Source organism: Penicillium longicatenatum (assembly GCF_028827895.1).
Source record: "Penicillium longicatenatum strain IBT 33135 chromosome Unknown contig_11_segment0_segment0, whole genome shotgun sequence".
In the NCBI taxonomy this organism is placed as follows: Eukaryota; Fungi; Ascomycota; class Eurotiomycetes; order Eurotiales; family Aspergillaceae; genus Penicillium; species Penicillium longicatenatum.
In genome coordinates, this window is record NW_026643117.1 from 406,654 (window position 1) to 432,451 (window position 25,798).

Sequence of the window (25,798 nt, forward strand, 5' to 3'; positions counted from 1 at the left end):
TTGAATGTGAACCGGTTTGTGGAAGGTATAGCGACCTGGCCTCGATCTATGCCGCAGATCCTGCCTGGAATTCAATGTTACTTATCTCGTATATTCCCCAACCGGTTCTCTTCCCTTTCTTCACTTCCCCCTTTCCTCCAATCCTCTCCTACCCCTTCTCTCACACACACCTTAAAACAGCCTTGGATCCCAAGTCCAATTGGGACGGAAGCTTAATCCCCCGTTAATATCTATTCATCGAATTATACCCGCGGATAATGGCCGCTCGTCACTCGCGCAGGTTTCTGCGACCGCTTCTGTACACCTCGGCCGCCGCTGCCGCCGGAGCCGGCGTTCTTTACATCTCCTACCGTCCACGCAACATCCCCGGTCTTGAGGCCCCTGCTGTCCCCCCGCCCGGGTACCATGAGGGCAAATTGGTGCCCCCGAATTTCCCCACAATCAAATCGCGCATCGAGCAGATTAAGGATTTGAAGCGCAGTCAGGATGAGGAGTCTTACGACCTGCTGGTCATCGGTGCGGGTGCAACCGGTGCCGGCATTGCCTTGGATGCTGCCACCCGAGGATTAAAAGTCGCTGTGGTAGAGCGAGATGATTTCAGTGCCGGTACCAGTAGTAAGAGCACCAAGCTCGTGCACGGTGGTGTGCGCTATCTAGAGAAGGCCGTGTGGGAATTGGATTACAACCAGTCAGTGGGCTCTTAAATTCCCCCCCCTCCCCCCTCTTCCCTCCGCAAATTAAAAAAAAAAAAAAAAAAAAAAAGTCGACAAATCGTGGAGCTGTGATCCGCTGACAAGCTGCATTGCATCAACAGATACAAGCTCGTGAAGGAGGCGCTTCGTGAGCGCAAGTATTTCTTGAACACAGCTCCCCATCTCTCACAATGGCTACCTATCATGGTGCCACTCCAGAAATGGTGGCAGGCTCCTTATTTCTGGGCTGGTTGCAAGGCTTATGATTTCTTGGCTGGTTCCGAGGGTATCGAGAGCTCTTACTTCTTGACCAAGAGTAAGGCCATCGATTCATTCCCTATGCTTAAGCGTGACAATGTCGTTGGCGCAATGGTCTACTATGGTAAGATCCCCCTTTCTTCCCTGTCCGCAGCAGGGGGCGATGGAGACTGACTGGATTTGCAGATGGTGCGCACAATGATTCCCGAATGAATGTGTCCCTCGCCATGACCGCTGCCCTTTACGGCAGCACGGTCGTGAACCACATGGAAGTCACCGGATTGACCAAGGATGCCTCCGGCAAGCTCAATGGAGCTCGCTTGAAGGATGTGATTCCGGGCAGAGATGGTGAAGAGGCCCAGGAATTCAACATTCGCGCCAAGGGTATCATTAACGCCACCGGTCCCTTCACGGACTCGATCCGCAAGATGGACGAGCCCGAGACCAAGGAGATCGTGGCCCCCAGCTCCGGTGTGCACATCATTCTCCCTGGATACTACAGTCCGTCGAACATGGGTCTCATTGACCCATCCACCTCCGACGGTCGTGTCATCTTCTTCCTGCCCTGGCAGGGCAACACCATTGCTGGTACCACCGACGCCCCTACCGAGATCACTCGCCACCCCGAACCCTCCGAGAAAGACATCAATTGGATTCTTTCGGAAATTCGTGGCTACCTGGCCCCCGACATCAACGTTGACCGAAGCGATGTCTTGGCTGCGTGGTCTGGTATCCGCCCCTTGGTCCGCGACCCGGCCAAGTCCAGCTCTCAGGCCTTAGTTCGCAACCACCTGATCTCCGTTTCTCCATCTGGATTGTTGACCTGCGCCGGTGGCAAGTGGACCACTTACCGTCAAATGGCGGAGGAGGCTGTGGACGAGGCTATCGATGTGTTCAAGCTGAAGCCCCGTGAGCCGGCCGCAGTGCCGGATATCAGTGGTGTCGGTGGCAGTGGCTTGGTCGCGGATGGTGCTACCCTGGACGGTAGCTGCCAGACACACCAGGTCCGCCTGATTGGTGCCCACGGTTTCTCCAAGACTCTCTTTATCAACCTCATTCAGCACTACGGCCTGGAGACCGACGTTGCCCAGCACCTGACAGAATCGTACGGTGACCGCGCCTGGCAGGTGGCTGCTCTTTCCGCGCCCACCAATGCTCGCTTCCCCGTGCGCGGTCAGCGCATCTCGGCCCTGTACCCCTTCGTGGATGGTGAGGTCCGTTACGCCATCCGTCACGAGTATGCCCAAACTGCCGTCGACGTCATCGCCCGCCGTACCCGTCTGGCCTTCTTGAATGCCGAGGCCGCTCTGGAAGCATTGCCGAAAGTTATTGACCTGATGGGCGAAGAATTGAGCTGGAGCAATCAACGGAAGGAGTTGGAGTGGAATGACTCCATTTCCTACCTCCGTTCTATGGGCCTCCCCAAGAACTTCCAGAGCCTGACTCGCGAGGAAGTTCAGAACGGCCGTGTCCAGGATCTCGATGAGATTGAGCACAAGGCTGTGATCCGAACTGGTAAGCTTGAATAGTCATTTTCTCCACGTGCAGTGCATTTTTGCTGACCACCCCTTAGAACCACCAGCGGATATCCTCAAGAGTGACGCTGTCATTACTCCAGCGACCTCCAACCCCGAACCTGCACCCCTCAACAAATAGAGATGTGAAATAATAGAACCGGCTTTGTACAAATAGAAATGTTACTTTATTCCTGCAACGATTTCCTGATGTCAGTGGCAAATGGTATATATATAACAGATCAATGCGAGGGAGGGGGTCTGTGTAGTAGAGTCCCTTTTGCCTCTGCCGTTTTCCCTTGGCTGACATTATCATTTGCCGCGCGATCAGAAACCCAGGTCGTGAGACCAATGCTGGGGTGAAACATGATACTATAGCCTATGATCAGTACAGTTCAAGTTGCGCTGGATACATCGACACAAACCTTGTTTCCTTGAAGCTAGCTGATCCATACAGTTGTCGCCCGCTTTCGTATGCTGACGAGTCTAATTGGGAAAACGCAGTGCTAACATGCCTTGCTAGAAGTGTCTTTGCCATGGATACCATTAGCCAGCTGAAACAAGGGTTCATGCAAATGCACATGGCAGATGCTGAGGATCTCCTGACCGGAAACCATGTCCTGATCTGTTCTCTGATGATGAATATCTTCGCTGGGCACCCGACTTGTACCATTCTGTATCCATTGGGGCGCTTGTGTCATTCGTCCTAACTCTCCTTGAACTACCATCCTATCCATGAATCACCATCAAGAGCATCACGGTATGCCTTGGTGATCCTGATTGGGGCTTGCTGCTTGGGTATGGCTTTCTCTCACCTGCAGGTATTGCCATCAGTTCCCACCATAATTCAGCCATTGCCAACATGGTCGTTCCATGTGCCGGTCACGTTGCCTTCTTCACTCTCTCCTTCAAATTCAGAGTCATCAATAATCTTCTCAAAATCCCTTGCACAGCTGCAGACTTGTGAAGTGATCCTGTACAAGTTCTCAGGAATCGCCCTCCAAGTCCTTGTGGGCAATGACATCGCAGCTCCTGTCCTCAGCCCCGTGAAACTATTTCGTCAGATTTATATCGCTCACGGAGTGGCAATGCCAACAGTAAGGGTCTCAAAGATAGACTTCCTATCAAAGCACCGACCAGATCATTCTAGACTGTTATTATGGGCAGTTGCCGTCAAGACCATCTACGTCTTTATCTTCCGTGGTCCCAGTTTCATGCACCCCGACCCTCTGCCACGCGAAACACAAGGATCGTGATCTATGTCGGTTTTTGGATCTATTTAGGAAATGTGACAGGCGACCGAGATTCCTGTTTCCAAGGATGTGCTGCGCTTGGTGCGTTCTGCCCGCTTTAGGTCCATGACCTTGAGACTCATGATCGCCATAGGACTACCGGTCTGTTTGTTGGGGGACTTTTTCGGGTCTTTCACGCGTGTTCAGGCTTTATGTGACTCGCACTCTCTCGTTCTTGACCCGGAGACAGATAGTACCATTCGTCGGCAACCTTTCCTCATGCTAACGCTCATGATTGTGAATTTCAAAGGGCCCCCGGTAATCCTGAGATGGACAACCGTTAGTGCATGATCGGGCTATTTTGCTCTCTTTGGTCCGTTTACCAGAATCTACGTGGAGGCGTGAGTAGCTACTATGAGACCACTCCTTTTCATGGGCATGGTCTTGCAAGACACTTGATCACGAGAGGAGGGGGCAAGAATATCCAATGAAGCTTCAAGATCAAAGGTTCACGACGCCCAGCGACCCAAGCAGAACTGTGAAATTCTCATGGCGGCTGGCCTGTTCCTCGTTGAACCAGAAAGCCATCATCTTAACCACGAAGCATTCGACTCTTATATCAAATCTGTCCCAGTCTATAGAAACAAATACATTAATATACATGTCTAACCGACCAATCTCTTGCAGAATCAGGCCACCAAGTTCCCGGTCAAAAGTACCACGACGGTACATTTTCCCCCATGTCCCAATTTCCCCCAACAGCCAGTCGGAGAATTGCTAAGGGGCCCATGCAGCGTCACACGCTCTCCACCAAATCCTGCCAAATTAATGTCAAGAATTTCAGTCGGTTTACCCTCTCGAAATCCTTGAGATTCTTCAAAATTACATTTCCCATGCGGAAATGCCCTGTGGGAATGCATGTGGTCCCAACCGAGACTGGGATTGAGTCATGCATATATACCCCAATTCCCGCTGGAAGCGCAATGGCCTGCATGCTTCCCCCCCCAAACCCCTCCTTCATAGGCGAGCTGGGACTGGGGCGATCCAACCGGGAATATATCCTTGCTCCACCCAGAATCCCCCATCCATGGCCAACGGGGGATCCCTGCTCTGGCTAGGGAGATACTGTCGGTGTAGTAACAGTGACATGTGGAATGCACTGGACAAGTCGAAGCATAGCTTGATTGGGGTCCTAACAGAAGACCAAGCAGTCAACGTCACCGCAGCCGCCTCGACTGGAATGCGCAGGGATGCCCATCTTGGGCCCCCAATGTAGGTCACAGAGTTGTTCTGGCCTATTCAGCTGGGATCTTCCAAGTTATTTCTTGCCGCCTTTGGAGTCATGAAAACTGTTCCAATATCGATTCACGACTCGCTGAGTAATCGACTGGTGATTGATACGGAGACGAGGTAGAAAATAATTGAACAAGGCAAATTCATCTGAAGTCAAGACAATTGTGTCTTGTTCCGCTTGAATCCGGGTCCATAGATCGGCGATGGCGGCTTCGAGGATGCTGGAGGTTGAAGCATCCACCGGCGGATCATTAGTGCGGGCGCGATCTAAGGCCGTTCGAATGCTTTCCTGTTCTTTGGAGTCGGGCATGGCGAAATCAATCTGGGTTTATCCCTTCACAAGTGAAGGAGTGGTTTCAAAGACACCCAGGGCGAAAGTAAAGACAGAGGTGAAATGCATGCGACCAAGCAGGAAAACCCGAGTCTTTTCAATCATGAAATGGAGTCAAAGTGGAGCCGGGGGGGGGGTAAAAGAGAGAAAGGGGGGTGTGTCCCGGCTCAGTAAAGCCGAGATTATCACTGTGTCAAGGTTCGGAGGACCTATGGATTTAGTACTTATACTCGGTTGCACAACGGCCTTCATGCCGAAGAGGAAAGGAAAACCAGAGACGTGGAAAATAAAAACACACCCAAAACCCTTTCAATCCGGAATGAAGCTGGAGTGGGGTTCATAGAACGGGTCCGGCCGTGAGCGTTTACGCTGGCGTAACGGTTTTTTTAGGCAAAATGACATCGGGTAGGATCGAGCTAGGGATCGAGACGAGACCACGTAGGCTAGGGTTCAAGGGTCATATCGCTTAGATTGCAGAGGCCAATCCGACTCGCGCGAATGGTGCAAAGTCCGGTGCATCAGTTGAGTGGAGCACGCTCCACTGCTCTTTGAGGCTCCTTCACTTCGGCTCCGTGTCATTAGTTTCCATCAGGCCATGGCCTCGGCAATCTGTGGCAGGTCGATATCAAATGGAAATCGTTCAACCCGGAGATTGCTCTCTCCACGAGGATCTGTGGGTGGACTCGCTGGCGCTGATCCTGGGCATGCCCTTATCCATCTGGGCTGGGATCTCTTCCTAGGCCGTTTCAGAATGTCTTTCTACACGATCGATGGAGCCCCGTTAAGGTTAGAGCTGGCGAACTGCTTGCGTGATCTTCTGGCAACGACGACATTCGGGAAATTGGAAGGGAAATGAGCGATTACAAAGCCTGTGGCCCTACCGATTCGCACAGACCGGAAGCAAGAGCCCAGACAGGCTATTGCGCCGGAATTGAAGTCCAGTCGCTTTCCCCACAACCTAAAAAACTGCAATTTTTCCGTCGAGGAGTTTCGGAAGGCCGTTTGTGTGAGAAAGGGACTCCACACGCAACTCTAATACGTGGCTGATTCGATCCGCTCTCGAAAACAAGGAATCTACGCCCTCGGAAAGGCCATCGGAACGGCCATCAGAGTTGATTCGGAGCCCGTCCGAACGATCATGATGAAACGAGAGGTTTCGTTAGTGGATCGGACTCGGCCTTGCTACTAGTCGGGTCTGCCCTATGGGTTATGCTAGCTTGTATCGACATGGAGGTCCAATGGCTGTCATACCTCGGGAGGGATTGATCTATACTTAGACTTGATGGAAAGGAGTGTTCAGGTACAATATTTATATCGACCATTGGGGCACCTTGGAAGGCAGATCCCATCTCCAATACATTCTAATCATGTGTGTAATTATTCAATGGCTCCTGGTAGATAATGCCCAATCTATGACCCATACCATACATACTAGACATATTTATCAGTTGACGTGGGTGGATTAATCATCGCGATCCGGGGCGGAAGAGATGTTGACAGCTTCCCTTCAATCCCGCTCTCCCTCACCACAAACCACCCAGCATGCCCAGTAATCCCTCCACTCAAGGTGCGCTCGCTCATCTCTGATTTTGAATTGCCTACTTATCGTTTGCTAGCTGCGAAAGCCAAGAAGAACAAGAAGAAGGCCGCGCACGCCAAGGGGAATGCCGAAACCGAGTCGGCAGGCGCTCCTGAACAACTCGAGGATGCCACTCAGGTGCGTCATGGATCTATCCTCCATCCTCCCTTGTAACCCCGTGCTGAGGATTCCAGGACGACCCCGATGGACCGGACGAGGTAGAAAACCCCTCCACCGATGCCCCTCCACCCCAAGACGGCGCGCTCGATCAGTCGGCCAATGACCACGAATCCGGCGATGGACCACGGGAGACTCAAGATGCCCGCCCCGCTGTGACCGAGTCTGAGGCCGAGGCCGAGCCCAAGGACCGTTTCGATGCGCTGGTTCGAGACCGAGATTCCCTACGGGCCGAAGTCACCGACATGCGCAAATCACTAGAGGAGATTCAATCCAAACATCGGGTGGAAATGGAGGCGCTACAGCAGAAACTGGACGATGCAGAGTCCAAGAAGGAGCAGGCAGAGACTCAGTTTCAGAAACTCTTGGAGCGCGTGAATATCATCAAATCTCAATTGGGAGAGCGACTCAAGGAGGACGAGGTGCGTGAATTGGCTCAACTAATGCTTAATTACCTGCGCTCTTGCTCATGCAGTTCTTGTAGGAGGAATTGACCCAAGCGCGATCTCAAATTGAGGAACTCGAGGATGAGAATGCAAGCTTGAAGTCACAGCTCGAAGCCAAGTCAACGGAGGTTGCGACCCTCTCTGACGAATCAGCACAGCAATCCAAAGAAATCGCTACGCTCCGAGACCGAACAACCCTCTCCCAGCAGAATTGGACGAAGGAGCGACAAGAATTGATCGAACAGGAGTCCTATCTGCAATCCGAGTTCGAGCAAGCCAAGGAGGCCATGCATAATTGGGAAGTACTTGCGATGGAGGAGCGATCTATCCGGGAGAATCTGGGTGAGAAGGTCGTGGATCTCGAGGAGCAGCTTGGGAACCTCCGTGATGCCTACGAAAAGGCCACGAATGAACGCGATGTTCAGCAATCTACCGTCGACGGTCTCCAACGGGCCCTGCAGGAGATCCAAGCAGCACGGAAACAGGAGCTCCGTGAGCTGGTAGAGAGCTCAGATACTCAGTTGGAGGAGCTGAGACGATCGCTCCGAGAGGCACAGCAACAAGCCAGCGATGCGGACAAAAATGTTAAGACCGCACAAGAAGAACTGGATCGAGTGCGCCCGTTCGAGAAGGAAGTGAAAGAGAAGAACCTTCTCATTGGAAAGTTGCGTCATGAAGCAGTTACGCTGAACGACCACCTTACCAAGGCCCTGCGATTCCTCAAGAAGGGGAAGCCGGAAGATAATGTGGACCGGTGAGTCCTCGAGAGCTGGCATACCCTCGCCTGATATATATACTGATATCCCTAGACATATCGTTACCAACCATTTACTGCATTTCCTAGCGTTGGATCGATCGGATCCCAAGAAGTTCCAAATCCTGCAACTCATAGCAGCCCTTTTGGGCTGGGATGATGGTGAGTTCTTCTCCAAGGTTACTAAGTATCACCCAACATACTTACGGATGTATTCAGAACAACGAGAACAAGCTGGGCTCGCTCGACCAGGCACTTCAAGTATGCCTGGTAAGCTTCGGGTTCCTGGAACTCCTTTGCGGACTCCCAGTACACCCAACCTGGCCGAATTCATGGACAATGGAGCGTCCAGCAAGGAAACGCTAGCGGAGTTATGGTCTAACTTCTTAGAACAGGAAGCCGAGGTCGGCAATCTGAACAGCATGAGACGAGGAAGCCACCCAGGACCTGCTAAATCATAGTGTTCTCGGGTCTTCGGTTGTATAGAAACGAAGCTCAAAATACTAGGCATCACTACCATACCGTATAATCCCTACACATGCCTCTACAGACCTTGTTCTCTTATTTTCAGGCTTTCTCTACCCTTTGAATCAGGTCCCGGAATTGATCTGGTAGTTCAACAAGAAAAAATGATCATCTACCCATGGCTTTGCAGGTTGCTAAAGTACTCTGGACATCAAGGTATATGGTCATTGCGGTACGGGGAGGTCTGATTCTCTGCCCAGCTCCATTTGCAACGCGCTAGGATGTTGACGCAATCGCGGTTTCGGACCAGTTCACTATGCTAGAAAGCGATAGAAGGAAAGGCGAACTGAAAAGAGTTTCTCCGGGATAATTAAGGAAAATAAGTACATGGAGGAAACCAGATAGCGCTGGATGTCAGAAAGACTTTTCCCCCGCAACACAAATGGTAATAAGAAAAAGCCCGAATTCTTCTCGGTGACGGAAAGGACGAAAACAGAAGACGCAAAGGAAAAATGGGATATCTGCAAAGGCCGTCGAAAGGGACAGGTAATTTTTCAGAATGATGTCGTCCAGAGGTGACCATTACACATCACTCGCCACCAGGAAATTAATATCCGTTCATGGCCGCACGTTGCGAGTTGCGGCTGAGTTCGCGATCCGCCGAGGGGCTGATGGGCCGGCTGCCACCCGTGTGGCCAGCGGCGCTGCTCTCTTTCAGAGCCAGCAGCTGCTTGGCACGGAAGGTCTCGTAGTGGATTTGGCTGGTGGTTTCCACCAGATCCTGCAGGTGGGTACGGGTCAGGAAGTTGCGCAGGTAGACGAACTCGCAGTGGTTCTCGTCTTCGACGTTGATAACTCCCCAGCGGTTCTGGCGGCCGCGAACCTGCTTGCCGTTGACCACGATGGTCTTCTCACTGCCGACAACTGAGAATGGAATGATGTCCTGCAAAGTCATGGTCAATATCTATGCCAAAAGATCATGTTTGATCTCTCTTTCTCTCTTTCTTACCTTAATCTGAGCGTTGATAGCCCGCTCCTCATCATCAAGCTCGCCGTTGTCGTAGGGGTACATCTTCAGGTTGTGGAAGGCGAATTCCTCCTTAATGCGCTCCTTGAAAGCCTGGCGCTCCTCGAGGGTCAGAGAATCGGCCTTGGCGATAACGGGGACGACATTGACAACATCGGAGAGCTTCTTCAGAACAACAATATCGATGGGCTTGAGGCTGACAGGTCCATCATGTATTAGTTTGGGGGGTTGAAGTAAGAAGATTGGTGCTTCCTTCCAATTCCAGGAGAGACTCACGCGTGACCAGAGGGCTGGATGAAGAACAAGCAGCAGTGGATGCGGGTATCTTGAATATAACGCTCTCGCTGAGCTGTGAGCTCCTTGCGAAGGTATGCCGAGTGCTGATCCTTGATGTACTTGACAATGGGGTCCCAGCTGATGCCATGTTAGCGCGGGGGAATGTATAAAATATCCTAGTTGGAAATTGAATGCGTACCAACGGTCGTTGTTGACCTGGTCTCCGTAACCGGGTGTATCGACGATGTTTAGGCGGAGACGCACGCCGTTCTCCTCGATGACTAGTAACCATGTCAGCAATTGCGGTCTTGTGCGAAAAGATTCCTTGCTACCATGCAAACGTACTATGCGAGACCGTCTGGATTTCGGTGGTGGAGCGCACGGGCTCATTGGGGGTAAGGCGACCCTTGGAGTCGATCAGGTGGGACGCGAAGATGGTGTTGACAAGGGTGGACTTGCCCAGACCAGTTTGTCCTGTATAAGAGTTTAGTAATGATCAAGGTGGATCATATAAAAAAGAGCCTGCGCGTACCGACACACATAACATTGAACTGGAAACCACGCTTCAACAGCTTCCGCTCAATCTGGGAGGTGATGCTATCGAAACCGACATGGCTGTGGGGGAAGACGGTGGGCTGTTGACCCGTAGCAGAGGTGGTAGCGGCGGCCATTATGGGGGAAAAGTGTGGGAGAGTAAGGGAGGGCAATAATTCCAGAGAAGCAATGTATAAGATATCCCCGAAAGCAGAGCAAAGACCTCAAGAAAGAGCAAACCAGGTGAAGCCCCTTAAGTTGTGCTTTCATTATCGACAACTCAGGGGTGGACGCTATGCCCCATTGGGACTAGCGTGGACGCTGCGCAAACCGAATCTTTGGCTTTTTAGCAGTGCAAACCACCTTCCCCAACGTCAATCATCTCCACCATGGCTTTGTCCCTCGCCTCCAGAGCTGTCCCTCAGCTGCCTCGGTTCGGCTTCCTCTCGGCCGCAATCGCCTTACCCTCCATCTCCATTACCGTCCCGCCGCTCCTGTCCGATCTCTGGGACTCGGTCCTCCGCGCCGTCCCGAAGAAAAAGACCTCGCACATGAAAAAGCGTCATCGCCAAATGGCTGGAAAGGCTCTGAAGGATGTTCAAAGTCTCAATAAGTGTCCGGGCTGTGGTCAAGTAAAGCGGGCTCATCTGTTGTGTCCTAACTGCGTGAAAGGTACGTGTGTGCCTGGGAATGTTTATCGCCGAGGTCATGTCATGCCGCTAGGCTCTGGCGATACAAATTGGACTCTCTTTCTCCCTTTTCAGACCCAGAAGGAGGAAAAGCCAAGGATGTAAGGAAGCTGGAACTCTGAAACTAACGCCGAAAATAGATATCCAACAATCGTGGAAGTCGGTCCAAACCGCATGAATTGGCAATGATCCAGGATTCTGATCGCGCGGTCGAGTACAATTGAATCATCCAGTGGAGGACAAAAGACGGATTGTGTATTTCTAGAGTTGGCTTCTTCATTTTTTTTGGGATCTGCAGATAAAATCTATCTGCTGCATGGCACCTGGCGTCTGGTTACGTGGGGGACAAAGAAAATTTGTATTATTCCAAAGGTCCTAATGGCCTCCAATCAATTGTGATAAATTCCAATTGACAAGCTCCAATTTTCGTGTAGGATGTAATGACATGGCCTAGAGAGAGTAGATTGAAACCGTTGTAATTGTTACGAGTGCCGGCGCATGTCAACTGGGGTCGAAAAGGCGGACTGCGGGCAAAGCCAACCAACGTCATTCCGTAACCGCGGCGATACTTTCGAACCAACCAACTCGAGGTGCAATTTGTCCCAAACAATGGTAATCATAATCTTTCAACCTGCTATGAAGTCCTAACTAAAACTCGACAGTCGCGACAATATCTCGCGTGGGGCTCGACTGACAATGGTGAGTGATTATGGAATCTTCGAATGGTTATCAGGCTGCACAAAATCAAGCTAACCCCTCATCCAGCGCACCCCGTGGATATCTTCTCTCTGGCAGTGACGGACAAGCATGTCCTATCTGCCTCAGGTTCCCCGTCTCTCAAGGTCCATTCCACCATCGAGGCAGACTTCCCATTAGTCCAGTCAATCGACGGAGCTCACACTTTGGGCTGCCACCATGTGGTCACCGATGCCAAAGGTTCCCGCGCCGTCACCGCAGGCTTTGCAGGCGATATAAAAGTCTGGGCTTGCCAGGATGGCCATTGGTCAGCTGACGAGACTTCTTCAGGTATCGTCATCACTTCTAGATGAGAGGTTTATACTGACCCATTTCCAGCCAACCTAGCCAAGGTGAAAGTGTGGGCAATGGCATTGGCTGAGGACGGTCAGTACCTGGCTGGTGTCTCCCAAGATGGTCGAGTTGGAGTATGGGACCTAAGTGCGAACGGGACTCAAATTCGAGACCACGAGACCAAGGGCAGTTTTGGTACTTGTATCGACCTGGTAGGTCCTCGAAGAGCATCCCATCACATCCTCTGCTAAGATTTCTAGTCGCCTGATGGCCGCTTTATTGCCAGCGGCCATGAAAGTGGTGCCGTCTACATCTTCAGCACAGAAACAGGGCGCATGCCGTTCTCTCTGTCTGGTACGTGGTGCAATAAGCCCGGAGATTTCTATAGGACCTAACAAGATATGCAGGCTTGGTGAAGCCGGTTCGATCGGTGGCTTTCTCACCTGGAGGAAAGATTCTGGCAGCAGCTGGAGACTCCAAGGTGATTGTGCTGTATGACACATCCTCCGGGGAACAAATTGCAAACCTCTCAGGCCATGCTGCCTGGGTATTGTCTCTTTCCTGGAGCTTCACTGGAGAGTATCTTCTCAGCAGGTAATATTTATTCAATCCTTTGACCACGCCAAGTCTATCACTAACCCGTTTCCGCAGTTCATTTGATGGGAAAGTCAAGGTCTGGTCCATGGATACCAAGATGTGCGTTGCCACCCAATCCGAGACAGAAAAGGCTGTCTGGAGCGTGAAATGGTTGCCCAAGAGCAGCAGATCCGAGGCCTTTGTAACCGCCGGCGCAAACAGAAGTCTTGCCTTCTACCGCGAGGCTACCGGGGGTTGAAGAAAAGCGTTGTCTTTGCCAATGGCATACGAAAAGTGGCCTACGAGAGGCCCTGATGATTTCGGCGAACATGGTAATGCTCCAGCTTTAAAGCTCATGAATTTCATAACACAGATATCCATACAGTCTGAGAATCTATCTTTAGTTCATAGTCTCCACGAATAACTTGCGCATTCGTTTGAGGAATGCGCCAAAGTCTCGGTCCTCATTAACAAGATCAACCTCGCGCTCCAGAGCTTCACGGTTCACCTTGGGTCGGGTGTGAAAGACTTCGTAATCACGACTGGCTGTTCCCAATTCAAACCATGCCTCCGCTTCCCAGTCCTTCTCTACTACATGGCTGTAAACAAATTTCAACCGGTCCTCTCGGCCTGCTCCCTCAATTCGTAAACAGAGGTAATCCTGCCAAAACTCCAATTCCGGGTTGTTGAGCCGAGATTGCGCGTCCAGGTGTTTTGCGTGATTTTTCTGTGCCTCTAGTCGTTGGTTGATTGCCTTTCGGGTTTCCGCAATTTGCTGTTTGAGACGGTCTCGCTTGATGAGACGAGCGTCGCGTTCCATGGTGATCGTGGAAATAGCCGTGTGCATTTCAGCCGCCTCAGCCGCCTCTTTCTGAAGAGTTTGTTCGTGGGTTTGGGATTTGAGATTCAAAATCTCAATGTCACGTTGCCGCATCCGTTCGTCCTCTATGTTTACAAGTCAGTTAAAGGCGGGGAAAGTGAAGTTATACCCCCCAACGCACCTTGTAACTCAGCAAGATTGATATGAAACTGGTTTCTCTCCTCGAGGACCTGTTTGCGCCCCCGTTCAATGAATGCATCGAATTTTACAGTAAATTGTGCCATGCGATTGCGCAAGTCTTCAAACCCAAAGTTGATGCTAGGTAAGGAGTCCGCCATGGATGGCGCATCTGCCGACGCCAGAGGAGGGCGCATGCCACTCGTTGAGAGCGATGGATCGAACGAAGATGTCATGATTAGAGTTGCATTCGACGCGAAGATCAGATTCAAGGTCAAGCGCGTGGAGAGGGAAAGTGTGATGTTTGGGTTGCGGCGCAACGGCAGTCTTATCGTGGTTATCGCCTTATCGATAAGAAAAAACTCCAGATACTATTCGATTCTCCGTCACAGCTTCAATCACAGCTTGATATCTCAGCTTCCTTTATAATTGGCGGTTTTACCCTGCCGAAATGATCTGGCTTATTCTTGCGCATGCAAGCACAGCAATATCCGATGGATTATGAAGAGAGGGCCGTTGGGCCCATCCGCTACGTAAGGAAGACCAAATCCTGGAGCTTCCCATCGGTTAACCCAGCCATGCCATCATTGTTGTATACGGGAGTGACGAAGACGGTGATTCCATCGACATCAAAGATGGTTATTGCATCCAAGTCGGTGATTCCATCACCTCCATACACCGCCAATCCCAAGCTATTCAGTACACATGGTCGACCCCCCAAGAAGGAAATCAAATCGATCCTGAAGCAATACCCGGATTTGTACTTAGTGCGCTTCCCTTGGCTGCTTCATGAACCCCTCGAGTCATCGACAGCGAGAAATTACAATTTTCCCCCGTCAGCACTGCTGGACTTGGGGTACGCCGCAGTTTCCCCTCAGGATTCCAGTCACATCTCGATCGCAGCGACTGTGACCGGAGAAGATAGAAATGTCATCTCACTGCGCATGATACTTGAGGATACTCTGAAGCTGCCGCTTGTTGAATCTACAGTATTGGTCCCAGCCATCAGCGATGAAGAAGCGACTGAATGGTCGATACCAGGAGCTCGTATCCAACAAATATGCTTTTCACAACCTCCCGAGAGCGAGAGACAAGGCACGTGGATGGCTGCTCGCCTTCTTTACTCGACCGTGATATTTCGGCCTCTATACAGACGTGCTCCAACCGCACCTATCAACCTCTACAATGGTAATCTCACGACGAACCTGGCTTCACTACGGACGTCTCGCCTGGATGCGAATCCCCTCGTCGAGATCCCGATCACATGGACCGGGGGCCACCCGCATGCTGATGTAGCATTTCACCCTAGCCATCAAAACACGTTGGCTATCACTGACATTAGGGGCAACTGGAGTATTTGGGAAGTACAAACCAACAATAAAGGAGGCAAACCCAACGCCCTCGTTCCTGGCCCCAGAGGGTCAATATCAACACTCGATCAAATAGACACCGACAATGATAAGCCTGCTGACTGGGCATCCATTCAGTGGGTTCTTGATTCCTCGACAATCCTGGTTGCTGATCGCCGATCCGCCATGCTTTTTCATCTAGAGGGGATCGAACCTCGTGCCATCCAATTGAAATTGGGGACCCACCCTGTTGTAATGGAAGGCCCTGAAAGAAAGAGCCAGCCTGAATGGGTCCTTGATGTGAAGAGGAGCCCCCAAAACACAGCGCAGTTCTGTATCCTCACGTCAGCCCGACTTCTGCTCTTCGATATAACAACTGCACCGTGGGATCAAGAGGATAGGCACGAGCCTCTGGAAGCATCACTAGTCAGGCATCTTCATCGAGATACTTACAACTTTGACACGACCTTGAGGCTTAGTGATTTATTGATCGGAGACTGTACGTGTGCCGTTTGTGCATATTGATGCAATGCTGACCGAGACAGATTTGTATCTCGTCGTGTACTCCCGCGTCAGTGAGGTTGTTGAGGTATTTCCGTGTCCCTATGCTAGTGATCGACGGACGGAGGGATTCTTTGGTTCCGGTTTCTTCTTGAATTTCCAACCACCACTAGATCCGTCTTCCATAGGTGATGTGCCTTCTAATACATCGCTCCGCTACTCGACATTTGTGTTCAAAGAAGTCAATCATTCGCCTGCCCATGGAAGTGCACACAGTGATATGACTCTTGTAAAGCTTTTCTGGATGGATCCATCTTTCGCTGTGCATGAAACGCTTTTCAAGGGCCCATCACACCGGAGCTTGCGAAAGCGCATGGGAATCGAAAATCATGTCAACCACTATATCCTTCGTGCGAGTAAACGCCCCTTTGAGAGAGTTGGCGATGATTTTGTGGTTGACGACTGGCATGAGCCTGTAATGCCTCCTCACAATAAGGCCCGAACTACGCGGACTACGCAGACTATGGTCCGAACTCAGGCCCGGACTGCGGCCCGATCCACTAATCATCAAACTACCTACGAAGGCTTGCGCTGGACTCTCAACCTAAGTCTCCTCTATAAACGTTGCTTGAAGGGTGTTGCTGGCTGTTTTGCTCAGGCAAAGCTTGAACAGTCTCGGCCTACCATTGACCAAATTATTCGTGATCTGGATAGCGTAACAGTCGGGGACGCGAAACCCCGGCAGAACTGTCGATCACTGTAAGTTCTTTCGGGATGACAGACATCATTCCTTTGACTAATATATTCCAGGTTCCAGATTAGCGGTCGACCGGTGTCAAATGATATCGAGGAAAGTGTGCATGACACGAAACGTCTTGTATCGACCATTCTTCCTGACAACCCCGATCTTAAACCCCAACATCAATTTTTGATTCTCTCGCGCCGATTTTGCAATGTGTTTCCAGCCATGTCAGTAGCTTCTCGGGAGAAGAAGTCGGGCCTGGATTTTTTGGAGATTTATGACCAACTCGTCCATCAGTGGCTCACCAATCTCCCAAATGACATACCTCACTCGACGCGTCGGATGAAAGAGAAAATCATTCGTGGCGTCGCCCTCGATGTTTTCTTGGCAAGAATTATTCAAATCCCCAATGAGTCCAAGGTGGTCAACCCACAGATAGATGGACTCTCCAATGACACACCAGTCCAGGCCGGACCGGCATCCTCACAGCTTCTTTCAAGCCAAAATACCGAATTTGGGAGTCGGAGCTCCCAACCAGAGCCGGAAGATGAGAAGGCTCCGGCCACGGCCTTCAGTAGTCTCTCTGAATTCATCACCTTCAGGAAGCCCCGCCCACTGCCACGAAATGTCGTCAACGTGCTGTCCCACTGGCAGGTGGGGACTGATCCCTCCACCTACAATTGGACACAGGTTTCACAGGGACAGGAGGGGCTTCCTCAACGCCGGGTGCGTAAGAAACGATCACGGCAAACCCAATTATCGCAGACACCGGTCGCCACGCCATCCTTGTCGCGCATACCCAGCACTCCCCAAATTCGGACCTGGGGTAGTCAGCCTGAGGGATTCCCGGCCAGCAGTCAGCCCTCGATCAGTGACAAATTCATGACTCAGACCGAGCGAGGCCAGTTCGGGGCACGGAAAGTGAAGAGCAACAAGAAGAGGAAGCGGGCAGAAGGGTTTTAGCATAATCAAAGAATTAAAGATCAGAAGTGATATATCATACAATTAATACGCAATGGTTGCCAAACCCACTTCAAGCGGGAAAACCAATCGCAGAAATCGCTCAAGGGATAACGATTATAAATCCATCGGCGCCTGCTCTTTCTTCATCCCTTACTTTCAAAGGTCCTGATCGTCTGCATATCGGATATCCCACTTACCCGGGTCTCTCTGTTTTTCTTTTCTTTTTGGTTTTTTTTTTTCTGCCATTTCCACTTCCCCCGCACTCCCCGCTCCTCACTCCAAATCATGTCGGATCACCAGTACAAGTTCAATGTGTCCATGAGCTGTGGCGGCTGCTCTGGCGCCGTCGAGCGGGTTCTCAAGAAACTCGAAGGTAAATTACCTTGAAGCTCTCGTCCGCAACGAGACTAATCATCTGGTACAGGTGTCAAGTCCTTCGACGTCAACCTTGAGTCCCAGACGGCAAACATTTCCACCGAGCCGACTGTTTCCTACGATACCGTGCTGGCCGCGATCAAGAAAACCGGAAAGACCGTGAACAGTGGCGAGGCGGATGGTCAGACTATGAGTGTTTGAACTGGTAACACCACCCCGGGGAAACATGCGCTTGCGCCGAACCACGCACGCATCTGTTTCTAGCCCGCGTTTATGGTATTGATGGATTGGCCACAAGATAGGGATCTCATGTTATAAGCGCAATCTACCTTTTGCATCCGGTACATTCCTACCAACTCCGATACCAATACTAGTAGATGATTTGGTAAGAAACCTCATTCCAAGACCATAGACATTGAGTAATTTTGTATTGTAAAGTCCCATGAACGCAGACGTTCTAAGAAGATGCAGATGGGTATCATGGAAAACAGGATAAAGGCCAAAAAAAGAAAAAAAAAGAGGAAGGAAAGATGCGCCGAAATTCCACGATTCAATAAAGAAAAAAGAAAAGCCTGGAGAACGCCTCGTAAACCTTCAATCCATCACGAGCACAGGCCTTCCGTCCGACATCGAATATTGAGGCGGCTGCGATTCAACTCGTTGCACATAGATAGGGCGGTTCTGTTCCGCCATTTGAAATGTTCGGGGATCATGCACGCGTCTGCGGAGCCAGTTAGTTACAGCGGAAAAGGATCTAGAAGGAAGTGCGTGATCGGTTGGTTTCCAGTCCCAAATAGAAGGCTTACCGCGCGTTGCTAAGCCCGCTGCCAGGCCGTCTTTCCCGAGGGGTCGGCACACGTCCGTGAGGAAGGCGAGTCCCAGGAATAGTCTCTGGATGACTGAATGTCTGGTGAGAACTATGCGTCACTCGGGGACTTGGGAGACGTTGCTCGGAGGACGCCCGAGGCTGGTTATAATCCTTGGCAAGCATTGGGTCGGGAATCCTGGTCCGGCTTGGCTGGATGAGATTGTCTCCCCCACGAGTAGAGTGGGGTCGTGGGCGTTCAACAAAATAGTCAGCTGGGCGAGCCTCGCGAACATCAACGGAACGAACAAAGCCATCGGCGTACTGTTTTCCAAGGGGAGCATTATGAGCCAGAGGACGTTCACCATCAATATGGGGATTCCAGGGGGATGGACGGAATTCCTCAAGAGTTGAAGGACGGGCCTGATCCATGTGGGGGCTACGATCATCATAGTACGAGCGAACTTCAGGGCGAGGGACATCCGGGACCGCTCTAAATGCTCGATCACCAGCTGTCACCATGCCACTGGTTCCGGTAGAGGACTGGAAGGGATGCATGGAAATATGCCCCAGTGGATCAACGGGACGTGTGCGATCCAATTCCCGTCTAGAATCCAAGCTGATGACCTGTGGAACAAAGAAACCAGGCTGTCTTTCACGCTGGTGTCCTATAAGCAAAGGCTGTTCCCCTGAAGGGAGATGATCTCGACGGAGATATTGCGTATCCTGTGGACGATGCTCAGGTCCGAGTTCATCGCGGCGATAATGGACCTTTGGCACTTGCTCTTCAGAGACCGGGATTCCAATGGGTCTTGCATTCCAAGGATCGGAACGAGTATCGGGTTGAGGACCAGCATAGTATGTCAATCTTCTTCTCTTGCAGTTTTGATCATCCGGGCTACCTGGGCCAGATCCACTGCCATGATTTTCTCCTGGGTGAACTGGTGTTACAGAACGGAGCGACATCCTTTTAGTCAAATGCTCTAAACGAAACTCCGGGCGCCGTTTTTCCAAGGGCCAAGGAGTTTCAATAGAAGGGAGAACATGATCCTGGGAAATTGCTCCTGGCCGGACTTGGGAGGGCATCAGGGCTTCACTCCTGGGACCAAATTGGCTTTCATTGCGCTGTTGCGATTCTTTAGGCCCGCTCACAAACATGGGTGCATTGACTCGGTCATGTGGTGGCAGATGAATCCTTTCAAGTCGCGTTGAGTCAACAACCGACTGAGGTTTACCTTGTGGGTGATTGGTGTGGACGTTCCAACGAGGAGCTGTTTCCATAAGGCGTATCTCATGCGGCTTCTGCGTGGTTAGTGCTGGGGGCCTTCCCATAGGCCCAAACTGGGGGAATAGGCGCTCGCCTTCTGATGGAACACGCCTTTCCAGAGTACCTACGTGACTCCTGCCTGCAGGCAATCGCTGAGCCAAGGTTTTACCGTAGAGAGGGCCTGCGATGACTCTAGGAGTGGATTCCATGGTATTAGGGATTTCCCGGCGCCTGATAGGCTCCGAGTTCTCCTGAGTGACAGCAGGTCGCTTCGCATATAGAGGGCTTTGCTGTTCCGGGGAGATGTCACCAAGCCGGGGCTGCTCGGTGCGTTGAGCCTCAGCTCGGTATCTATGCAAAGCGCGGTTCCAGGCTTGATATCTGCTAAATCCTCGTCGATCGATGGTTTTCTGTTCAGGGATAATGCGGAAACCAGGTGGCGCCTCCTCGGAGAGCTCCTGGGTGGGATCCTGGCTGGTTACAAGGTCCGCACTTATAGGCTGGGTCTGAATCTCATGGGTCCCGGCTGTGTTGGACAGAATCTCCACGCTGTAGTCCCGGTGGGCGGTAGTGGTTGATTCTTCTTCGGTTTCACTGTCCTCATCATCTGATATGACGATGACTTCCCGGAAAACATCCTCCAGGACAGTCTCGCCATTCTCATCATCACCACGCCATGCAACAACCTTGGCCAGGGTGGGTTGCTCAACCGCAGATCTGGCTTCCTGGAATGACCCCTGTCTAAGAAGCCGGTCATAGTCAGTGTAGAGGTGGCGGACATGGGCCACCACTGCCAACTGGGCTCGGCGAGCTAAAGGTAGTTCTGATGCCGTACCGACTTTGCGTTGACCCTGACATCCACGATGTCAGGCATCCCCGATCTGACAACTTGTAATTGGGGTATTCCAATGAACATACCTTTTGAAATGAAGTTTTGATTATCTGAAATAGATCCTTGTCTGGAACATTGGGAAATAAATCCTTGATCGCGTCCCTTGCCTCTGTATTGATCACCTCTTGGGAGACCTCGGAGTCCGGTGGGCGGCGATCATCTACTGTACCAAGTGTGTGGAAGGAGACTGCCTTTCCTGTGCTGGTGAGATATAATCCGAGCTCCGAGCATACTGCCGCTACCACCGTACTAGGAAAATGATAGCCTATGCGGTGGACATGTTGAGAGAGATTGTGAGTATGCATATGAGGGGTTGTCTAAAAATCAATGAGCTGCGTCCTGGGAGCCCGCGCTAAGGCAGGGACAGTGAGTCGTACCGAAACTGCATAAATTTGGGAGCCTTCTTTCCGACACTGCTCCTTGCAGGCTGTAGTTAGGAGTGGGTTTCCGGCGGGGATGAAGGTATAGCCCGTAGGTGCTTTTGCCTCAAAACAGATCTGTATGACTTGTTAGGCCTCCTTCCCTGCTTCAAGACATATCCAGAGAGGCACGCACAACGCTTCGCAACTTTTTCTTCTCCTGGGTTACCGACTCCATAATAACCTTGTGCTTTCGAGCTCTCCTCTGGATGGCCCGGCTGGGGGCGCGCCAGGCCGCAGCCGAGGCAGCTCTCCTCACAACTCGGGCCATTCTTTTTCTTTTCCCACGGTTGGCACTTTATACCACACCACCTGTGAAGTTTCAACACATATTTCTAGGCCGGAGTGGTCGACGCGTTGGGAGGGAAGATCGAAGGGAAGATTCAAAGATCGCCAAAGTAGGGCGGTCAGGTTCATATAAAAACCACTTTTTGGTGAAGACCAAGTACACAAGATAATCAGAATGAAATTCCGTTGCAAAATGATTGGAGCCAGCTCATACAAATGAACCAGGGTACATCGAGTGATTGGGTTTTTATTTTTCCCACTTTGATTTTTTCTTATAGGAGGAGAAGTGGAAGAGAGGGAGAACGTTGGCATGAAGTGTTGCGGCCCAAAGTCACCTGTTCTTGTTTCTCTTGAGGAAAGTGGGGCCTGAGGCTGCAGCTAGAGATTACTGTATTCTATGTTCGGTGTTCTGCATCCGCTGCATGCTACCGTCCAATTATTCATCTCTTGCTGCTATATCAATGGACTCGAAAGTTACATCGAAAGGAGAGAGATCGAAACTTGTAAGATGCTGTTCTATGTACCTATTCCAGATCCGAGTGGCTACTCAGCAGTCATTCATGCACTGCATACCACGGTCTTGGAACCCTGTTGATCACTCCCAAATATTTCCTGATATCGTCATGACACATTGTCTCCATGATAAATCTTCTAGTACATACCATCAAAAGACGCATATACCCCGTAGTACCCTGTATCACTAAAGAGTCTGCGGGGTTTGTCTCTTTCTCGGCATAGCTAATTCACGTGACTAGAGCAGCAACTGGAGGCACGTACAGCTGCATACGGATTACTTCCCTCGATCGCTTTCCAATTCTGTCCCTTCCCACATCAGCTATGACAATCTCTTCCCATCGACCTATAGTTCATGCATATCGAAGTATTTATCGACAAGCCCTCAAAGCGATCCGATATTCTACTCCTGCCCGGCATGTCTTACGATCCACCATGCGGAGTGCATTTCGCTCGAACCACACCGAATTGGATCCCTCGAAGATCGCCAACACCCTACTCTTTTTGGAACGAGCCACCGATGTCCGCGGTCTAGAACACAAAATTGTGAAGAACTTGATGTTGGCGAGGTACTGGGAACAACCCCATATTGCCAGAGAGTCACGCGTGTAGGTGGCCCCATAACTGTAGTGGAGAACAGGATGTGTTCGATTTTGACTTGGTCGCAGATTAAAGGTCCTAGGTCTCGGCAAAGCAGAGGACCGATTACGCAAAAATGCTTATGAGCATTATAATCTGACCCTCGAACGCCTGAACGAGAGCCTGGGGACATGCCTGAAGTGAGGAGATAGATCCACTGCCTCCCCGATTCGCTGCACCACAGATCCTCCGTCAGGCGCCCGTACGTCGCCTTTGGGCATAAATGCTAAATGAGGCGCCAAAGCAGCTCTCCCGAAATGGGAATATGGGTACGTTCCCTAGCCTCCGCTCCTTGGACGTTGGGGTAAGTTCATTCCACTGAACTTCCCATCGGAACTTAGTTGGATGAGGTCCTCCACGCCTCGATAGTCAATCCTACTGAACTACTCGACGAGCAAAAAGAGGACTGATGACGTACTTTCTATCGGAGCTCTCATTTCATGGGGCCCTTAAATACATGCCCCAGGCTACAAATTCTTGACAGATATACATCGCGCTGCATGTAGGGCGGCCTAAGTCGATAGAAACATCCAATATTGTAGCAATATTTGAATTGTCGCTAATTTTGACGATGTAACAAATTTGCCTTTATTCCATAATTCTGATTCTCGAGTTTAATTCAAATACGTACAGCTACAATTCCAGGGCTTGCATTGTGTAGTGTACGTCGTACATACGCTTGCTAACTTAGTTTAAGTTAACGTTACCTTGACATGATGATTCAGCGTAATCACATGCCAGTAACGATAATTCACACATCTTCAATCTCTGGTCCTTCGAGATTTATATCTTACAGTTTTATGCTTTTAAGCTTCTTAGGAACGTGATATTGATATTTCTAGATGTGATTCCAGCCCTTCATGAGCAGCTTCATCTCGTCGCTGCTGACTGACCTCGGACTTCTTACCCGCACACCTCCTCGCCACTCTCAACCGTCGGAACTTCCTCAAAGCGGACAAACAAAGTCATCCTCAACCAGTGAAAACAACCAACCCACTATTATCGATCAGAACTCCGATCGTGGAGACTCAGATTCTTTCGCCGGAGATGCGGGGTCTTTGCCCAGCCCTCCTTTCTTTCAAACCTTACCGAAAGACATGGATGGCCGCACTGCAGACCTCTCGGTCACTCGACCTCTAACCCGCGAATCCATGGCCGGAGATCGAATCGACAATGTAAGCGGGTCCGATCGAAGCAATGATCAAATGAGCCATCAGGGTCTGTCTACTCAGCACGAAGAGTCAGCTGAATTAACGAACGGGTCACGCAGTACCGACCCAGGCCCGGAATATGAAACAAGGGACGGCACTCAACAAAGTCCGGGTCAAACTTTTGATATTGATGAGCTGGGGAAAACTTCGTTACCGGCGGACGATGGCATGGGGCTGCTTAGGAATAAAATCCATGCCATACGGGACTTGGATCTCAACAACAACGAAAAGGCACGAAGGGTTCATTACCTCATGACGGAAAGCTATAATTCTTCTCGACCACTACCGCCTCTTTCTCCAATGCTTGCTTCTACTTGCTTGGATGTGCCCGCAAGTCCATTATTTCAACAGGTGAAGCCAGTGGATTCGAGCCCAACGAGCCCCACACTGCCCGCGTCAAATCCCCAATATGAAAGCCTGTTCAATCTCACAGCCGAAGATTTGCAACCTACATATGTGCCGAGAGTTGAACCTGAATCACCCGTAGTGGAGACAGGCGAGGAGGATCCAGATACCGAGGTGTTGGACGGGGCGCTGCTAGGCTGCCAGCACTACATGCGAAATGTCAAACTTGAGTGCTTCACTTGTAAGAAATGGTATACCTGCCGTTTCTGCCATGATGAGCTTGAGGATCATCATCTGGTTCGCCGAGACACAGAAAATATGTTATGCATGCTGTGTGGCCATCCTCAGCCTGCTGATCAGCACTGTAGGCAGTGCGGTGAACAGAGTGCGCAATATTATTGTGATATCTGCAAGCTCTGGGACAACGATTGCGAAAAAAGCATCTACCATTGTAGCGATTGTGGTATATGCCGGATTGGCCAAGGGCTTGGAAAGGATTTCTTCCACTGCAAGGTAGGCTGGTAGCTCCTCCCAACAAACCCTATAGAAATACTTATTCTTCCCTAGACTTGCTGCGTCTGTCTACCAATTTCGATCGAAGACACACATCGGTGTATTGAAAGATCCACCCAATGCGACTGCCCCATCTGTGGGGACTACATGTTCACTTCTCCAGAAACGGTGGTTGTGATGCGTTGTGGTCATAGCATGCATCGGAAATGTCTAGGAGAATACTCGAAGACCTCTTTTCGTTGTCCAATTTGTAATAAGACTATCGCCAACATGGAGTCGACATTCAGAAATCTGGACCGGACAATCGAGAGCCAGCCCATGCCTGCCGAGTTCAAGGATACAAAGGGTCTCATTTATTGTAACGACTGCGGTGCAAAATCAGTTGTCAAGTACCACTGGCTTGGCTTGAAATGTGATTTGTGAGTCTCGAAAGTCAAATCCGGTAGGTTGAAAGTAAGCTAATGAACATAGGTGCGAATCTTATAATACAGCTCAAATCCGACTACTACAAGGAGATGTGTCTGCCGTACTTGCAGAGGAGGGGGTTGATGACCTCCCAACGCGGACCCGATCATCATCCTTAAATGCCAGTGAGGAGCCGACAATGTCACTGAGAGCACTACATCTCAACACGAACCCGGCACCTGAGTCACGCCTTGGGGTTCCAACACCTGCTGGACCAGATCAAAGCTCCGTACCATACAATATGACGCGCGGCCGTGCGATTTCCCCGGTCGTCAGTAACTATTTTGGCCTGCCTCCAGAGCGAGAATCCGAAAAGCCCTCATCTTTACCTTTTTTTGGCGGCCCATCGCGACCGGATAATGAGACAGATTACGGGGCTTTGAATTTCCTAAGCAAGAAGCTTCGAGATCGCTATGGATTCCTTGCAGGCGATACAATAGCCGAGGGCCCATCAGAAATGGATGAAGATGACGAGGCAGAGTCCTCGAACGATTCGGCCTCAGATGAGGATGAGGATGACGATGACGACGAGGAGGAGGAGGATGAGTATATGGATATTTTCGGTCACCGATGACCTTAATGAACTGTCTTCGATCGAAGGGTCGAGCGACACTGCACACACATGAACGGCCAGGCTGCTTG

At 50.8% G+C, this 25,798-nt stretch overlaps 13 protein-coding genes across 13 annotated transcripts; 8 read left to right on the forward strand and 5 right to left on the reverse strand.

Annotated features, from left to right (window-relative positions):
• Window positions 1-257: 257 nt before the first annotated feature.
• N7484_000145 (glycerol-3-phosphate dehydrogenase GUT2) lies at window positions 258-2,606 on the forward strand (the record flags this gene model as incomplete). The annotated part of the gene is made up of 4 exons (XM_057110566.1): window positions 258-688; window positions 815-1,074; window positions 1,137-2,465; window positions 2,524-2,606. 4 exons carry the CDS (start codon window positions 258-260, stop codon window positions 2,604-2,606), a joined length of 2,103 nt encoding a protein of 700 aa, XP_056977792.1.
• A 1,591-nt stretch (window positions 2,607-4,197) lies between these two features.
• N7484_000146 (uncharacterized protein) lies at window positions 4,198-4,428 on the reverse strand (the record flags this gene model as incomplete). Its single annotated transcript, XM_057110567.1, has 2 exons — window positions 4,198-4,331; window positions 4,371-4,428. 2 exons carry the CDS (start codon window positions 4,426-4,428, stop codon window positions 4,198-4,200), a joined length of 192 nt encoding a protein of 63 aa, XP_056977793.1.
• A 586-nt stretch (window positions 4,429-5,014) lies between these two features.
• Window positions 5,015-5,299, reverse strand: N7484_000147 (uncharacterized protein; the record flags this gene model as incomplete). Its single annotated transcript, XM_057110568.1, has 1 exon — window positions 5,015-5,299. One exon carries the CDS (start codon window positions 5,297-5,299, stop codon window positions 5,015-5,017), a length of 285 nt encoding a protein of 94 aa, XP_056977794.1.
• A 1,563-nt stretch (window positions 5,300-6,862) lies between these two features.
• N7484_000148 (putative Golgi matrix protein) lies at window positions 6,863-8,737 on the forward strand (the record flags this gene model as incomplete). The annotated part of the gene is made up of 5 exons (XM_057110569.1): window positions 6,863-6,887; window positions 6,937-7,037; window positions 7,094-7,498; window positions 7,561-8,276; window positions 8,332-8,737. 5 exons carry the CDS (start codon window positions 6,863-6,865, stop codon window positions 8,735-8,737), a joined length of 1,653 nt encoding a protein of 550 aa, XP_056977795.1.
• Window positions 8,738-9,348: 611 nt separating this feature from the next.
• aspD (septin aspD) lies at window positions 9,349-10,715 on the reverse strand (the record flags this gene model as incomplete). The annotated part of the gene is made up of 6 exons (XM_057110570.1): window positions 9,349-9,684; window positions 9,751-9,964; window positions 10,045-10,182; window positions 10,244-10,325; window positions 10,390-10,518; window positions 10,577-10,715. 6 exons carry the CDS (start codon window positions 10,713-10,715, stop codon window positions 9,349-9,351), a joined length of 1,038 nt encoding a protein of 345 aa, XP_056977796.1.
• A 252-nt stretch (window positions 10,716-10,967) lies between these two features.
• Window positions 10,968-11,445, forward strand: N7484_000150 (mitochondrial 54S ribosomal protein bL32m; the record flags this gene model as incomplete). The annotated part of the gene is made up of 2 exons (XM_057110571.1): window positions 10,968-11,250; window positions 11,408-11,445. The coding sequence occupies 2 exons, from the start codon at window positions 10,968-10,970 to the stop codon at window positions 11,443-11,445; spliced, it is 321 nt and encodes a 106-aa protein (XP_056977797.1).
• A 431-nt stretch (window positions 11,446-11,876) lies between these two features.
• N7484_000151 (SKI complex subunit WD repeat protein SKI8) lies at window positions 11,877-13,131 on the forward strand (the record flags this gene model as incomplete). Its single annotated transcript, XM_057110572.1, has 7 exons — window positions 11,877-11,879; window positions 11,930-11,966; window positions 12,033-12,293; window positions 12,342-12,508; window positions 12,557-12,650; window positions 12,704-12,890; window positions 12,948-13,131. The coding sequence occupies 7 exons, from the start codon at window positions 11,877-11,879 to the stop codon at window positions 13,129-13,131; spliced, it is 933 nt and encodes a 310-aa protein (XP_056977798.1).
• Window positions 13,132-13,272: 141 nt separating this feature from the next.
• On the reverse strand, window positions 13,273-14,105 carry N7484_000152 (kinetochore Spc25 family protein; the record flags this gene model as incomplete). The annotated part of the gene is made up of 2 exons (XM_057110573.1): window positions 13,273-13,817; window positions 13,874-14,105. The coding sequence occupies 2 exons, from the start codon at window positions 14,103-14,105 to the stop codon at window positions 13,273-13,275; spliced, it is 777 nt and encodes a 258-aa protein (XP_056977799.1).
• Window positions 14,106-14,363: 258 nt separating this feature from the next.
• Window positions 14,364-17,424, forward strand: N7484_000153 (uncharacterized protein; the record flags this gene model as incomplete). The annotated part of the gene is made up of 3 exons (XM_057110574.1): window positions 14,364-15,717; window positions 15,764-16,478; window positions 16,530-17,424. The coding sequence occupies 3 exons, from the start codon at window positions 14,364-14,366 to the stop codon at window positions 17,422-17,424; spliced, it is 2,964 nt and encodes a 987-aa protein (XP_056977800.1).
• A 285-nt stretch (window positions 17,425-17,709) lies between these two features.
• On the forward strand, window positions 17,710-18,000 carry N7484_000154 (copper metallochaperone ATX1; the record flags this gene model as incomplete). The annotated part of the gene is made up of 2 exons (XM_057110575.1): window positions 17,710-17,797; window positions 17,849-18,000. 2 exons carry the CDS (start codon window positions 17,710-17,712, stop codon window positions 17,998-18,000), a joined length of 240 nt encoding a protein of 79 aa, XP_056977801.1.
• A 393-nt stretch (window positions 18,001-18,393) lies between these two features.
• N7484_000155 (DUF2293 domain-containing protein) lies at window positions 18,394-21,453 on the reverse strand (the record flags this gene model as incomplete). Its single annotated transcript, XM_057110576.1, has 5 exons — window positions 18,394-18,520; window positions 18,606-20,722; window positions 20,790-21,080; window positions 21,141-21,260; window positions 21,319-21,453. The coding sequence occupies 5 exons, from the start codon at window positions 21,451-21,453 to the stop codon at window positions 18,394-18,396; spliced, it is 2,790 nt and encodes a 929-aa protein (XP_056977802.1).
• Window positions 21,454-22,418: 965 nt separating this feature from the next.
• N7484_000156 (uncharacterized protein) lies at window positions 22,419-22,766 on the forward strand (the record flags this gene model as incomplete). Its single annotated transcript, XM_057110577.1, has 2 exons — window positions 22,419-22,591; window positions 22,652-22,766. 2 exons carry the CDS (start codon window positions 22,419-22,421, stop codon window positions 22,764-22,766), a joined length of 288 nt encoding a protein of 95 aa, XP_056977803.1.
• Window positions 22,767-23,476: 710 nt separating this feature from the next.
• On the forward strand, window positions 23,477-25,730 carry N7484_000157 (RING finger and CHY zinc finger domain-containing protein; the record flags this gene model as incomplete). Its single annotated transcript, XM_057110578.1, has 3 exons — window positions 23,477-24,691; window positions 24,746-25,110; window positions 25,163-25,730. Coding segments are annotated over 3 exons (2,148 nt in total), but the record flags the coding sequence as incomplete, so codon positions are not given.
• Between the last annotated feature and the right edge of the window lie 68 nt (window positions 25,731-25,798).